At 40.0% G+C, this 12,670-nt stretch overlaps 1 protein-coding gene across 1 annotated transcript in view; it reads left to right on the forward strand.

Annotated features, from left to right (window-relative positions):
• The window catches only part of ITPR2 (inositol 1,4,5-trisphosphate receptor type 2), a 588,791-nt gene that overhangs the window by 500,384 nt on the left and 75,737 nt on the right, over nt 1-12,670 (forward strand). The window contains exons 53-54 of the mRNA XM_061417572.1: nt 9,323-9,453; nt 10,578-10,743. Coding sequence (XP_061273556.1) covers nt 9,323-9,453; nt 10,578-10,743 — 297 coding nt within the window. The remainder of the gene's footprint in view (nt 1-9,322; nt 9,454-10,577; nt 10,744-12,670) is intronic.

Here is a 12,670-nt window from a genome sequence, read left to right on the forward strand (position 1 = left end):
TTTCCTCTTCTAGAGGATCTTCCTGACCCAGGGATCGAACCCACTTCTGCTGCATCTTCTGCACTGGCAGATGGATTGTTTACCACTGTACATTGGCACAGGGGGCTGGAAAATTCTTTGCTGTGGGGACTGTCTTGCGCATTGCAGGATACTTAGTAGCATCTCTGGTCCCTACCCTCTAAATGCCAGTAGTATTCCTGCCTTGTTACTGTTGCTATTCAGTTGCCAAGTCGTGTCCAGCTCTTTGTGACCTCATGGACTGCAGCAGGCCACATCTCTCTATCCCTCACCATTTCTCAGAGTTTGCCCAAGTTCATGTCCATAGAATGTGATGCCATCCAACCATCTCATCCTCTGTTGCCCTCTTCTCCTTCTGCCTTCAATCTTTCCCAGCATCAGGGTCTTTTCCAATGATTGGGCTGTTTGCATCAGATAGCCTAATTATTAGAACTTCAGTTTCAGTATCAGTCCTTCCAGTGAGTATTCAAGGTTAATTCCCTTTATGAAAAGGAAAAAAAAAATTTTTTTTTCCTTTTTTAAAAAACAAATATACTGAAACAGTGGTTTGATTTTAAGAGGAAAATATTGGTTTGTCAGTAAACCAACAAAGAAACTGGTGTTCCTCCTGCCAGAGTTTATAAGGGAGGCTGACCCAGCACAGCAGCTGAGCATCAGTGGTGCTTGTCCACCACTCAGCATCCAGAAGCTCTAAGGTGCAGTGTGAGAGCCGTGGGAGCCCACTTGCCAAGAATGAGGTCCTCCAGGTCATACATGGGCGCACACATCCCAGGATGTGGCTGTCCAGCTCTGTGCAAGTCTGCGAATTTCAGGCTTTTGTCAGTTCCCCAGGCCTTGTTGTAGATGCTCAGCCAGGTATTCTGGTGTCATTGTTTCACATATTCTCACTAAATGTGATATTTTGACCTTAACATTTAACACAATGAAGTGTTTTTGTAAATTAGAAATTAAGCCAAATCAGTACAGATCCTCAGTGATGACAGTGATATATTAATAATTATGAAAACCTTGTGTATTCATTCATTTATCCATACAACAACATTTGTTGAGTCTCTATTATGGGCCAGCCATTGAATAAAAGATAATCCTGGACATTATGGAATTTATAAAATAGTGAGGGAAGCAAAGTTGCAAAATATGGAACTATGTATGGTGCTATGATAGGTAATCACAAGAGAGCCTGGCTGTTGACAATCAGAGAAGCCCTTCTGAGGAGGGATTATTTACACTGAGATTTGGAGGATAAAGGGGGCCAGTCAGGCCAAGAGGAAGAAAAAGCCATCTAGACTCAGGGAACTGCATAAATGAAGGCCTTGAGGCATGTTCAAGGATAGAAAAATGCTACTAACTATCCTCATATTATAGGTAGAAACACTGAAGGACAGAGCCATTCAGTAAGATCACAGCTAGTAAATCAATTTAGATCTCTGATTCAAGGCCTATGTTCCAGCCTTCTAAATTTTATCACCTCCTAATTAAAGGATTAATCTCTACAAATTATTTATTTCCTAGCCAAAATTTAGAGATTGTTATAATTCTGCCTACCATATTGCCTTTCCCCTAAGAGTGCTTAGATTTTCTTTATGCATATTGTCTTCTGAGGCAATTTCTTAAAAAATAAATCTTCTCTCTTATGTGTTTATCAACTGGAGTTAATGCTCTCACCTGTCCCCCTGGCCTGAGGATGCTTGGCAATGTCTGGAGACATTTCTGGTGGCCATGACTCTGGGAAGAGTCCTACTGGCATTTAGAGGGTAGGGACCAGAGATGCTACTAAGTATCCTGCAATGCGCAAGACAGTCCCCACAGCAAAGAATTTTCCAGCCCCCTGTGCCAATGTACAGTGGTAAACAATCCATCTGCCAGTGCAGAAGATGCAGCAGAAGTGGGTTCGATCCCTGGGTCAGGAAGATCCTCTAGAAGAGGAAATGGCAACCCAATCCAGTATTCTTTCTTGCCTGGAAAATTCCATGGACAGAGGAGCCTGATGGCTCCAATCCATGTGGTCGCAAAGAGTTGGGCACAACTGAACACAGCACAAATGTCAATAGTATTAAGACTGAGAAACCCTGTTCTGTCATAAATCCTGTTTGGATACTGGTTTATATTATAGCTCTGAATGCACATGAATAAAAGATTTCCCACAGTACCACTATAACCCGTCACTTTTACCTACTACATTATACAGAGAACAGAACTTTTCCTTTTTCCCTATGGACAGATGGGGACAGTTCTTCCAGGCATAGCACCCCAGGGGCAGAGTCTCCATTTTTTTAGGCTGGACCTGAGCTAGAAGTTGTAGGGAAAGCTGGGTATGATTTTGCAAGGGAAGCTCCCAGAGTAGGGAGGAAAGAATCCTGCAGGGATTTCAGCACTGGAGGTGTGATAGAGAGGCTGGTGGGAGATAGAGTTGGTGGCCATAGCTGTTCATCATTAGGGATCATTCCTAAATGAGTATTAAAAGCTACAGGAAAGCTTGTATTAATCTCCTTTTCCTTCTGTGCCCTTTTTACATTTGACATGGTAAGTGATGAAATCCATTTGATTGAAAATGGATTTGATCTTGGAGCCCTGGCCACCTTGAAATTTTGGCCACATGTGTTTAACTGCAAAAGTAGAATGAAAGCTAGAACCTGGGGTTTGTTGTCCAGCATGTGTCACTTAGATTTAAAAATAACTTTGCTATGTGTAAGACCAGGATGAAATTTTAATTTGCAAGCCCTAGTGTGCATTTGTGAAGGTTTTGGTTTGTCACCTAGTGGACAGCAGGTCCACATTACAGAAGACCCAGACACACACAGGAGCATGATAACAAGCCTCGCGGGGAGTGGGAGGCTGAGCTGCCAGCTCCTGGGGAAGCTCCACGAACGTGGGTAGGGTCATTGTCCCAGAGGCAGCAAATCCTCATGGCAGCTGGCAACCAACTGTGGTTGAATAAAGAAACAAAAAACCTTTTATTTGCTGCAGACCTCCCTGACTTCCTGGAAAAAAAAATTCTCTTTTTAAAAAAAAAAACTGATTTTCAAAAAAAGTAAGATTTTTTTGAGGCAAGAGCTGGACATGGCTGAGCATGTGCATATGCATATTATATATATAATATGCGTGTGTGGGTGTTAAAGCCTCTTCAGTAATGTCCAACTCTGTGCAACCTGTGGACTGTAGCCTGCCAGTCCCCTCTGTCCATGAAATTTTCCAGGCAAGAATACTGGAGTGGGTTGCCATGCTCTCCTCCAGGGAATCCTCCTGACCTAGGAAACAACTCACATCTCCTGCAGCTCCTGCATTGCAGGCAGATTCCTTATTCCTGAGCCACCAAGGAAGCCCTATATATGATATATATTGCAATTATTTTCTAAATTCAAATCATTTGAATAGACAGGAAAAAGAGGACGTTAACAGATGTCCAACATCTATGGGTTATTCACATTTAATATATTCTGGTATTTTACTGTAATAAAAAAGACTGATGAATAGCAGAAACCAGTCAGTCTTTATATTGCTCTACATTTTGTCTTCCTACTGGGTGTCCAGTGTTTTCATTTTTTTTTCCCTAATAGTTTTTTTAAATCAAGGCCAACACACATGAAGTTCTCAATTGTACTCATAGTTTCTTTTTTTTTTTAATTTTATTTAATTTTTAAACTTTACATAATTGTATTAGTTTTGCCAAATATCAAAATGAATCCACCACAGGTATACATGTGTTCCCCATCCTGAACCCTCCTCCCTCCTCTACCATCCCTCTGGGTCATCCCAGTGCACTAGCCCCAAGCATCCAGTATCGAGCATCGAACCTGGACTGGCATCTCGTTTCATACATGATATTTTACATGTTTCAATGCCATTCTCCCAAATCTTCCCACCCTCTCCCTCTCCCACAGGGAGACTGTTCTATACATCACTGTCTCTTTTGCTGTCTCGTACACAGGGTTATTGTTACCATCTTTCTAAATTCCATATATATGCGTTAGTATACTGTATTGGTGTTTTTCCTTCTGGCTTACTTCACTCTGTATAATAGGCTCCAGTTTCATCCACCTCCTTAGAACTGATTCAAATGTATTCTTTTTAATGGCTGAGTAATACTCCATTGTGTATATGTACCACAGCTTTCTTATCCATTCATCTGCTGATGGGCATCTAGGTTGCTTCCATGTCCTGGCTATTATAAACAGTGCTGCAATGAACATTGGGGTAACGTGTCTCTTTCCCTTCTGGTTTCCTAGTTTCAAATATATCTCAGTGGCAATCTGTTGCTTTCCAAGAAACCATAAAAAAGAAATAATTGTTACAGCAGAAAAATGGCATTAGTAAACACTCTTATTCAAGCATGTCCAGTATTAAAAAAATTTACAGACTAACACCTCAGATCAGGGGAATTATTTCAGAGTCAATAGGATATATTTTTATTTCTTTTCTCATATGAAATATTCCTATTAGGAATTTAAAAAAATCCTTCGTAATACTACTAAACTGAAAATGAGGATAATTTAACCTCATATTATTCAAGTACAGAATTTGTTGATTGTATTAAAACTATAGCTTTGCATGAGATTTGACAGCCATCTATCAATAAGATTGCAATTATGATACCTAGAATTTATTACACCCTAAATACATGCCAAGCAGTGTTCTAAGTTACTTACATGAATATACTTAGTTCTTAAAATGTATCCACGTGAAAGTCTATTTCCATTAAGTTTTCCTTTCTGCATGTAAACAACTATGTCCTCTCACTTCTTTTAGAACCATCTGTTTTTCATCATTCCCCCTTTGCCATCATTAGTTCGATCACTGTTCTTATAACTGGAATCTTTTTCTTATTACCATCTAGTCTCTTTTTTCTTATAAACACTTTTGGGTCTTAATTGAATCTTCTTTAAGCATTCGCTTATCCCCCCCCAAAACTAATATCCTATTAATCTCTTTCCTTGCAGTACCAACTTTTTCTCTAAAAACAATTGATGTACACTCTCTCCTTCAATTTCTGAATCAACTCTCTTCTCTTCCACTATTTGCCATCTTCCTATTGTTTCCTGATGACCTAATTGTTAAATCCAGTGACCTTTTCTTCTTTCTCCTTGCCTTTGACCCTTGTGTAATTTTGATGTTTTTTGTTATTCCCTTCATCTTTAAATTAGTGTCTTCCTTAATTTTGAATCACAGTACATCATAGCTCTCTTGTCCTCTCTAGCCTTTTAAAATGTTTTCTCATTTTCATATCCCATAAACAAAGATCCTCTTAGATTCTTCCCTTGTCTTCATCAAAACACAAGCATCCAATTCCTCCTCCCTAAGTTTCTGTTTCTGTGTTTAATGAGACCATCCTTTCCCAAGTGACCGCTGCCTGGAAGCTTCAGTCTGGTGCTTAACGTTGCCATCTCCTTCCTATCGAGTCCCCCTAGTTCCTGTTCTTTCATCCTTTTTATTCTCACAGCCATTACTCTAATTCAGACTCATAGCACTTCATGCCTGAATTATTGCAACTGCCTCCTAAGTGGTCTTCCTACATCTAGTCATTCTCTCCTCTTCAGTTCACCCACTATATCACTGCTAAGACCACTTGTCAGAAATCACTGCTTTGAATAGTTTCTCCCCTACCCCAACTTAAGATCGCCACAATCCTCCATTGCCTGCCAGCTAAAATCCAAACTCCTTAGAGCTTTCAGAGAGCTCCCAGTTTATCTCCAGCCATATCTTACACTCCTCTACATACTGCTATTCATCTTTAAGCAAAATTTTTTTTTTAACTCTGGGGCTCTCTGTCCATGCCTTGTGAAATGCCAATCTCCTGCTGTCTTACTCTATTGAATAGTCACGGCAAACTCAGTATCTGCATTAATTAAAAGGGCTTCCCTCTCATTATCCTTATTATTAAAAGTTCTCTCTCTGTTTTGATCTCTTTGTGCCACTCGTGTGGCTTTTATCATGTGTTAATTTGTCTGGTTATTTAAGTCCATGTTTTATCTCATACTATTTTGCCGACTAGATGGTGAATCACCTTCCTTCTGTATGAAATTCTCCAGTGCCTCCTCATAGCTTTCTGTATAAAGTTTAAACTCTTCACCTGGGTGTATGATTCTTGCAATAATCTGGCCCCTACCTGCTTCTCTTCTTACAGCTCCCATATTCATCTGTATACCCCAGAGGCCCAGCCATTCCTGGTCTACTATGTTTTTTGGGGGGTGGGCTGCACTAGCAGCATGTTAATCTTAGTTCTGCAATCAGGAATAGAAACCACATCCCTTCCATTGACCGTACGGAGTCTTAACCACTGAACCACTAGGGCAGTCCCAAAGCCCAGCCATCCCAATCCATGTGTCATTCCGCAAACACTCCAGATACTTTCCTGCCTGTTTGCCTTTGCTCATCCCATTTTATGTGCCTGGTATGTCATCATTCATCTTATTGACGAAGGATGCCCCTCTTTCAGTAGTCAACCCAGGTGCCACCTTCTCTAGGATGCTGTCCATGACGCCCCAGCCCATGAGATGCATATCTATCCTGCTTCCTTGGTACCCAGGCCTTGCCTTTGTTCGTATGCTGACCTGTGTTTCCTAGAGGACCATGAGTTTCCTGGGGGTTGCAACACTTTCATCTTCTCACCTATATTTCCAGTGCCTAGCCCAGGGGCTCTTGATGAAGTGAAATGAGGCAGGCTTGGCATGGGGAAAGCCAGCTGGTTATGTAGGTAAGTCTCCACCAGGTGGCATTTACTTAGGTGAGTTCACCATGACTCAGGGCCTGGCTCTCAGCCTGAATGCCCGGGAGCTTGGCTCAACAAATCGTGAATAGATCCATCTCATAAAGGTAGAAACTTATTATCCACACTCACAGAGCCTGCTATGTGAAATCAGCATGCTTATGCACTAGTTATGAAGTGAGTGGACTGGGCTTTTGCTGGCATTGACCCTGACCTGGGCACTCTGCCTTTGTTTGCATGTCACACAGGAAGCCAGTTCTCCTCATGTGTTGGCGGCCAATCTATTTTACTTCACAATGGCTAATCACGTGAGTTGCGTGTGGATTGTACTGGCTCGCCTCCCAAAGAACAAACAACCTCACTTCTCAATTATTGGGGAGAAATGGGCGCACTTTCCTGTAGCTTCTGTGAACTGATTAACCCACATGTAACAAGTCTTTAGTAAACACTGGTGTCGTATGATCAGGCAGTTGCTGATTAGATAAATAAAAGCCACTAGATAGAAAATTATTTGAAAGTCTAACCGTGGCAAAGTAGCATAAGACATACTATACAAGATGGCACTGCTGGAAAACCATATTTCTCTTCAAAATTTCCTTTACCTCTTTTACATGTTTCTAACTGTTTTCTTCACATGCCTCTTGCCATCACCACCACCAGGCACTGGGACCTAGCCAAGCACTTTGCACACTGAGCTTTCTCTCTGTCTTCTCTGCCTTGCTTGTCTCTTCTGCTGCTCTGACGGCTGTCACCACAAGCTTCCCCTCCTCCACATCTATTCTGTCTCCAAAAGCAGTTTCATTTCTTCCACTTTCTAAGTCAGAATATGCCTTGATGCTCACCTCTGAGGTTCACGGTCCAGCGCAGGCTCTGCCAGTATCTTCAATGCCACATTTAGTGCTTGCCCACCTCTGACTTCCGCCCTTCTCTCAAGGTGTATGTTCTGCTTTTTTTATTTTTATTTTTTGCTGTTCAAAGCAAATTTATTTATTGTTCCTAATCAACACTATTAATAAATCCGGGATTCTGTATGTTATGGATTTTTCTTAACCACTAGATAGGTCAGAATTAGAATAAATGGTGAGCAGTGGGGTATGAAAACATTTGATTTTTCAAGGGAGTCATATTTTTCCATCAGTTCCACTTCAGAATATTTTACTATGTATTTTTCCCCTCATCTTTCTGATTTTGAATTTCACTATGTAACTGATTTAAAAAAACAAACGAACTGGTATTCCACTATGGAGAACAGTATGGAGGTTCCTTAAAAAACTAGGAATAAAACTATCATATGACCCAGCAATCCTGCTACTGGGCATATACCCTGAGGTGTATGTTTTAGAAAGAAACAACTCTGAGTAAAGGGAAAATACCAGATCCGCCATCCATGTGATGTTAAAGTCAGCTTACAAGAAGAAAGCCAGCCTTTCATAACAAAGTACCAAAGAAACTATAATGGATCATGTACACAAAATTAGAAGGATTCTTTTCCCTTTGGTCGTGGTGATTTTTACACTCACACCATAACATGCAGACTGGCTACATAATTCCAAAATTCAGCACCATTATGGTTTTTTAATCTAACGAGAAAAATACATTTCTTCTCACTTCTCAATTTAAGACATCTTGATTCTAATTCCCAACTTGGTGTGAACTTTTTATTATTTCAAGTGACTGAGAGATTACTACCAATTTTAGTAATTTTATCTTAAAAAAAATAAAACTAGAAATTTTTCTGTCACATAGTAATTTTTTTCCTCTCTCTATTTGTCCCTAAATATTTTCACATCTGGAGGAGGACTTGGCAACCCACTCCCGTATTCATACCTGAAGAGTCCCATGGACAGAGGAGCCTGGCGGGCTATGGTCTCCATAGAGTCACAAAGAGTCAGACACGTCTGAAGTGACTTAGCATGCACATGTTCGCATAAACACATTCACATAAAGTAAATTATTCACATGAAACAAATTGTTCACATCAATGCATTGTAGCACTGTGCTAGTCATTCAGAAAGTGTAGTCACTTACCAAAGAAATGAAATAATATCTGCCCTCAACTTGCAAGCACTTACTATGGGTATGCCAATCTCTGTGCCAAGTCTTTTACATACCTTAAATAAAATCCTTAAACAACCCTCCAAAGAGTTTAATCCTTAAACAGATTTCCCCATTTTACAGATGAGTACACTGAGGTTAATAACTTGCCCAAGTCCCAGTTCTGGAACAGAGTAGAGTTTGAAGCTGGGCTCGCCTAGCTTTCTTTTACACATTCTTTCCCCTGGGTGAGTTGATTGTTTTCAGAAGGTTTTATGGAACTCCCCCCACACCACGACAATGCCCAATGAATAGTAACTTTCTTATATTTCATCCTTTTCATTCTGTCATTTTCCACAGATGGAAGAAAAAGTGATTTGGGGATATTACACATGTGGCTTTATCAGTCTATGTCAGTCTTGGGATGCCATATAGAATGTATATTATTAATATATGACTTCAAGAAAGTGTGTCCTGGCACAGTTGTGAAGAAATAGATCTTTAGATGTCAAAAAGAGTGTTTAAAGACGTGAGTTTGCTGTACAGTTTGACTTTGTGTTTTTATAGCTGATGAGGAATATGAAGATGGGATTGAAAGGACATGTGACACTCTTCTAATGTGCATTGTGACCGTCCTGAACCAGGGCCTCAGGAATGGTGGAGGCGTGGGCGACGTGCTGAGAAGACCATCAAAAGATGTAAGCTGGAGAAAAAAAGTTTTTCACGGAGCACACGATCTTTTTTTTAGCCTTTCTTAACAGCATTTACAACCCAGTTTTTGTTTATAGGGTACTCCATTTTATGTTGTTTGCTATAAAAATATAATGGTAGCTCTTGAAAGCAACCCATTGTATAATAGAATTCCATAGAAATAGCAAATGTCCTAAAAATCTATATATGTTAGTAGGTCATGACATCTTACCAACTTTGAACTGTATATTGTATGACAGCAACAAAATCATGACTTCTGACTTTATGGAGGAGTTTGATTGTTACATAAATAACAGAAACCAGGCTGTCTCTTGTCTCTCAGTTTTTGCAAGCATGGAGATTTACTCTTTGCCTCTGAATAGGGACAACCTCCATTATTTGTCCACAAGGAATATCCAATCTGAATGGATTCTAACAGGATTTCATATATTAAAATGGCAAGGCTGAAAAACTTCTCGTTGGTGGCAGCATCTCAAGTCCCCCACTGGGAGCTTGAACAAGTTCAATCCTCTAACTGGCCAGCCACATCACGTTGTTCATCCATCTCATGTTTCTTCATCTATTAAACACCTAGATTATCTGATCTCTAATGTATATTTTAATAACATTTATCAAGTAGAAATATGCTTGAGTTGAATGTACTTGACCCTATAAGGCCAAGAGCAAAATCTCCTTCAGAAATGGACAGACCGTTAGATGATACTCACATTTCCAGTCTCTTTGACCTTTGGAAATGGCATTTGTTTACCTTCTGGGTAGCTCCTGGGATAGGAGCCTACTGCACCAAAATGCATGTAGCATAATTACATGTAAAGTGATTTTTAATATATGATAAATCCCTCCTTTGGAGAAGAAGAGTAAAAGTGCATGGAAGGAGTCTAGGGACAGACTGGAAAGTTTTCCTCACAAAACTTATAAAGTGAATGAAGATAAAAAGTGGGTCTTATTTTTTTCTAACTTGGAATACTATTTATAGTCATTGAGCAAACAGTTATTGAATATATACTTTCTGCTAGACAATATGCTAAATCAACATGCATTGAAAATGTGAGTTTGTATACATACATGATAGAAGGTTTTTTTTTAATGTTTTTAAAATGTTTTATTTCAGGAGCCCTTGTTTGCTGCTCGTGTGGTTTATGACCTTCTTTTTTATTTCATTGTCATCATTATCGTTCTGAACTTGATTTTTGGGGTTATCATTGATACTTTTGCTGATCTCAGAAGTGAAAAACAGAAAAAAGAAGAAATTCTAAAGACCACCTGCTTCATCTGTGGTAAGTGTTCTCAAGATACTAAAATAAGATTGAAAGAAACTGCCCAGTAGAAAGGAGGGGATGGAAGGATTTTTTGTTTGTCATGCCTTGGGAAAAATTATTTCAAAATGAAAGCTGGACAAAATTCAGATTATGTAACTGAGCATTGGACCGGGATACTCTGCTTCCAGAAATAGAAGAATCACACCCCAAAGCTCTCTTGTCATTATTTCTGCCATTTGTATGATTCTCTAACTATAGCATGTGTTGCAAAATGCCAGAAGGTTCCACCAACTGGCAAACAGATTTTTCATCACAATAACATATTGATTAAACAATAGAATGATTTTTATTTTATTCTGTTAGATTATGAATCCACAGATGAGTTTTCCAGCAGCTTGAACTTCTTACTCCCTGGCAGTACTTTGTCTTCGATTCTGAGTTGTGCTTTCTCCCAGTTTCTGTCTCTCTCTCCCCATCTCTCACACCCTGTGCTTTTCCTCTTCCTCTCTCAGACCCACCCAACCTTGCTTTCATCCTCATTATGTCCTTTGGCTCTACCCTCTGCTTCATAGACCTCAGCCCTTTCTGGTTTTAGTTGTCTCTATAGCTGGCTTAGTCACCCTAGGATCCTTTCCCCTTCTTTTCTTTTATAGAAGCTATAACATGGATGTAGTTTTGCTTTCTTTCTTTCTTTTTCTTTTTTTTTTGGCCTGCTGCACCATGTGACATGCGGAATATTATTCCCCAACCAAGGGTTGGATCCAAGCCCCCTGAAGTGGAAACACAGTCTTAACCACTGGACTGCCAGAGAAGTCCCCCTTTCCCCTCCTTGAATAACCACCAACTCCTGGTGATACTCAACATCTATTTTTCCATATTGAGCTGAAGTCACAAAATAAGTATAAGGGCTTCAACATTCATTATATAGTAGATAACCTTTATTCTATGTAACTTAAACTGCACCCTCAATAATCCCTTTCCTTCCTCAGTTCACCTTCTGTCACCTGTCTCTTTTCCCTGAATGGCTCATCCAAGCGTTCCCAACATCACTGCAACAGGTGGAAGTGTGCCACATGTTAACCTGTAATAATGAGCTGTCTTCAAGGAAACAAGCACAAATTCACCATGCCCGTCTCCAGGGTATCCACAATCTATTGTGAAATACAGAAAAGAAAAAAAAAATACCATTGCTGTCTAATGCATTAAGGGAAATGATAGATAAGTTTAAAGGTTGTTAACATTTCAGTGGTCTTTAGTAGAGGGCAGATGAGAAAGTTAGGAAAAGTTTCCTGGAAGAGATGGTGATGGAGCTGATGGTAAAAGATGGAAAGGAGAGAGCCATATGAAAGTGGGTAGAAGTAGAGTGGCTAGCATAAGGAAAGGCGTGGAGAGGAGAACAGATGAATCTTCATTTCCTATAAACAGATGAAAAGAATCTTCATTTTATAGTTTGATGTTGCTAAAGTGAAAGTTTCAGAGCAGGGTATGCCAGCAAAAGAGACTGGCCAGGCTATGCGTGACCTCTTATATTAAAAAGTTTGGACTTTATCCTTATGCTTTTATTATAGGTGGTGAAGATGGTGAATCATTATAGAATTTTAAGTAGAAGATACAGGGTGTAATTATTATTTTCAATCACTGGGCAGCTATGGGAAGTTGTTCATTGGGAAACAATACTGGAGGCAGAGGAACAAGGTAGAAGTTTATTGCCATTGTCCATAAGAGGTAAAGAAACCTTGATCCAGGATAGGTACCGATGGCAGTATTCAGGGTAATGGACAGAGTAAATATTGGAGAGGTAGACTCTGCCTGCCAGTGCAGGAGATGCAAGAGATGCAAGTTCAGTCCTTGGGTCGGAATATGCCCTGGAGGAGGAAATGACAACCCACTCCAGTATTCTTCCTGGAAAATCCCATGGACAGAGGAGCCTGGTGGGCTACAGTCC

The sequence above is a fragment of the Bos javanicus genome, chromosome 5 (assembly GCF_032452875.1).
Source record: "Bos javanicus breed banteng chromosome 5, ARS-OSU_banteng_1.0, whole genome shotgun sequence".
NCBI lineage: Eukaryota > Metazoa > Chordata > Mammalia > Artiodactyla > Bovidae > Bos > Bos javanicus.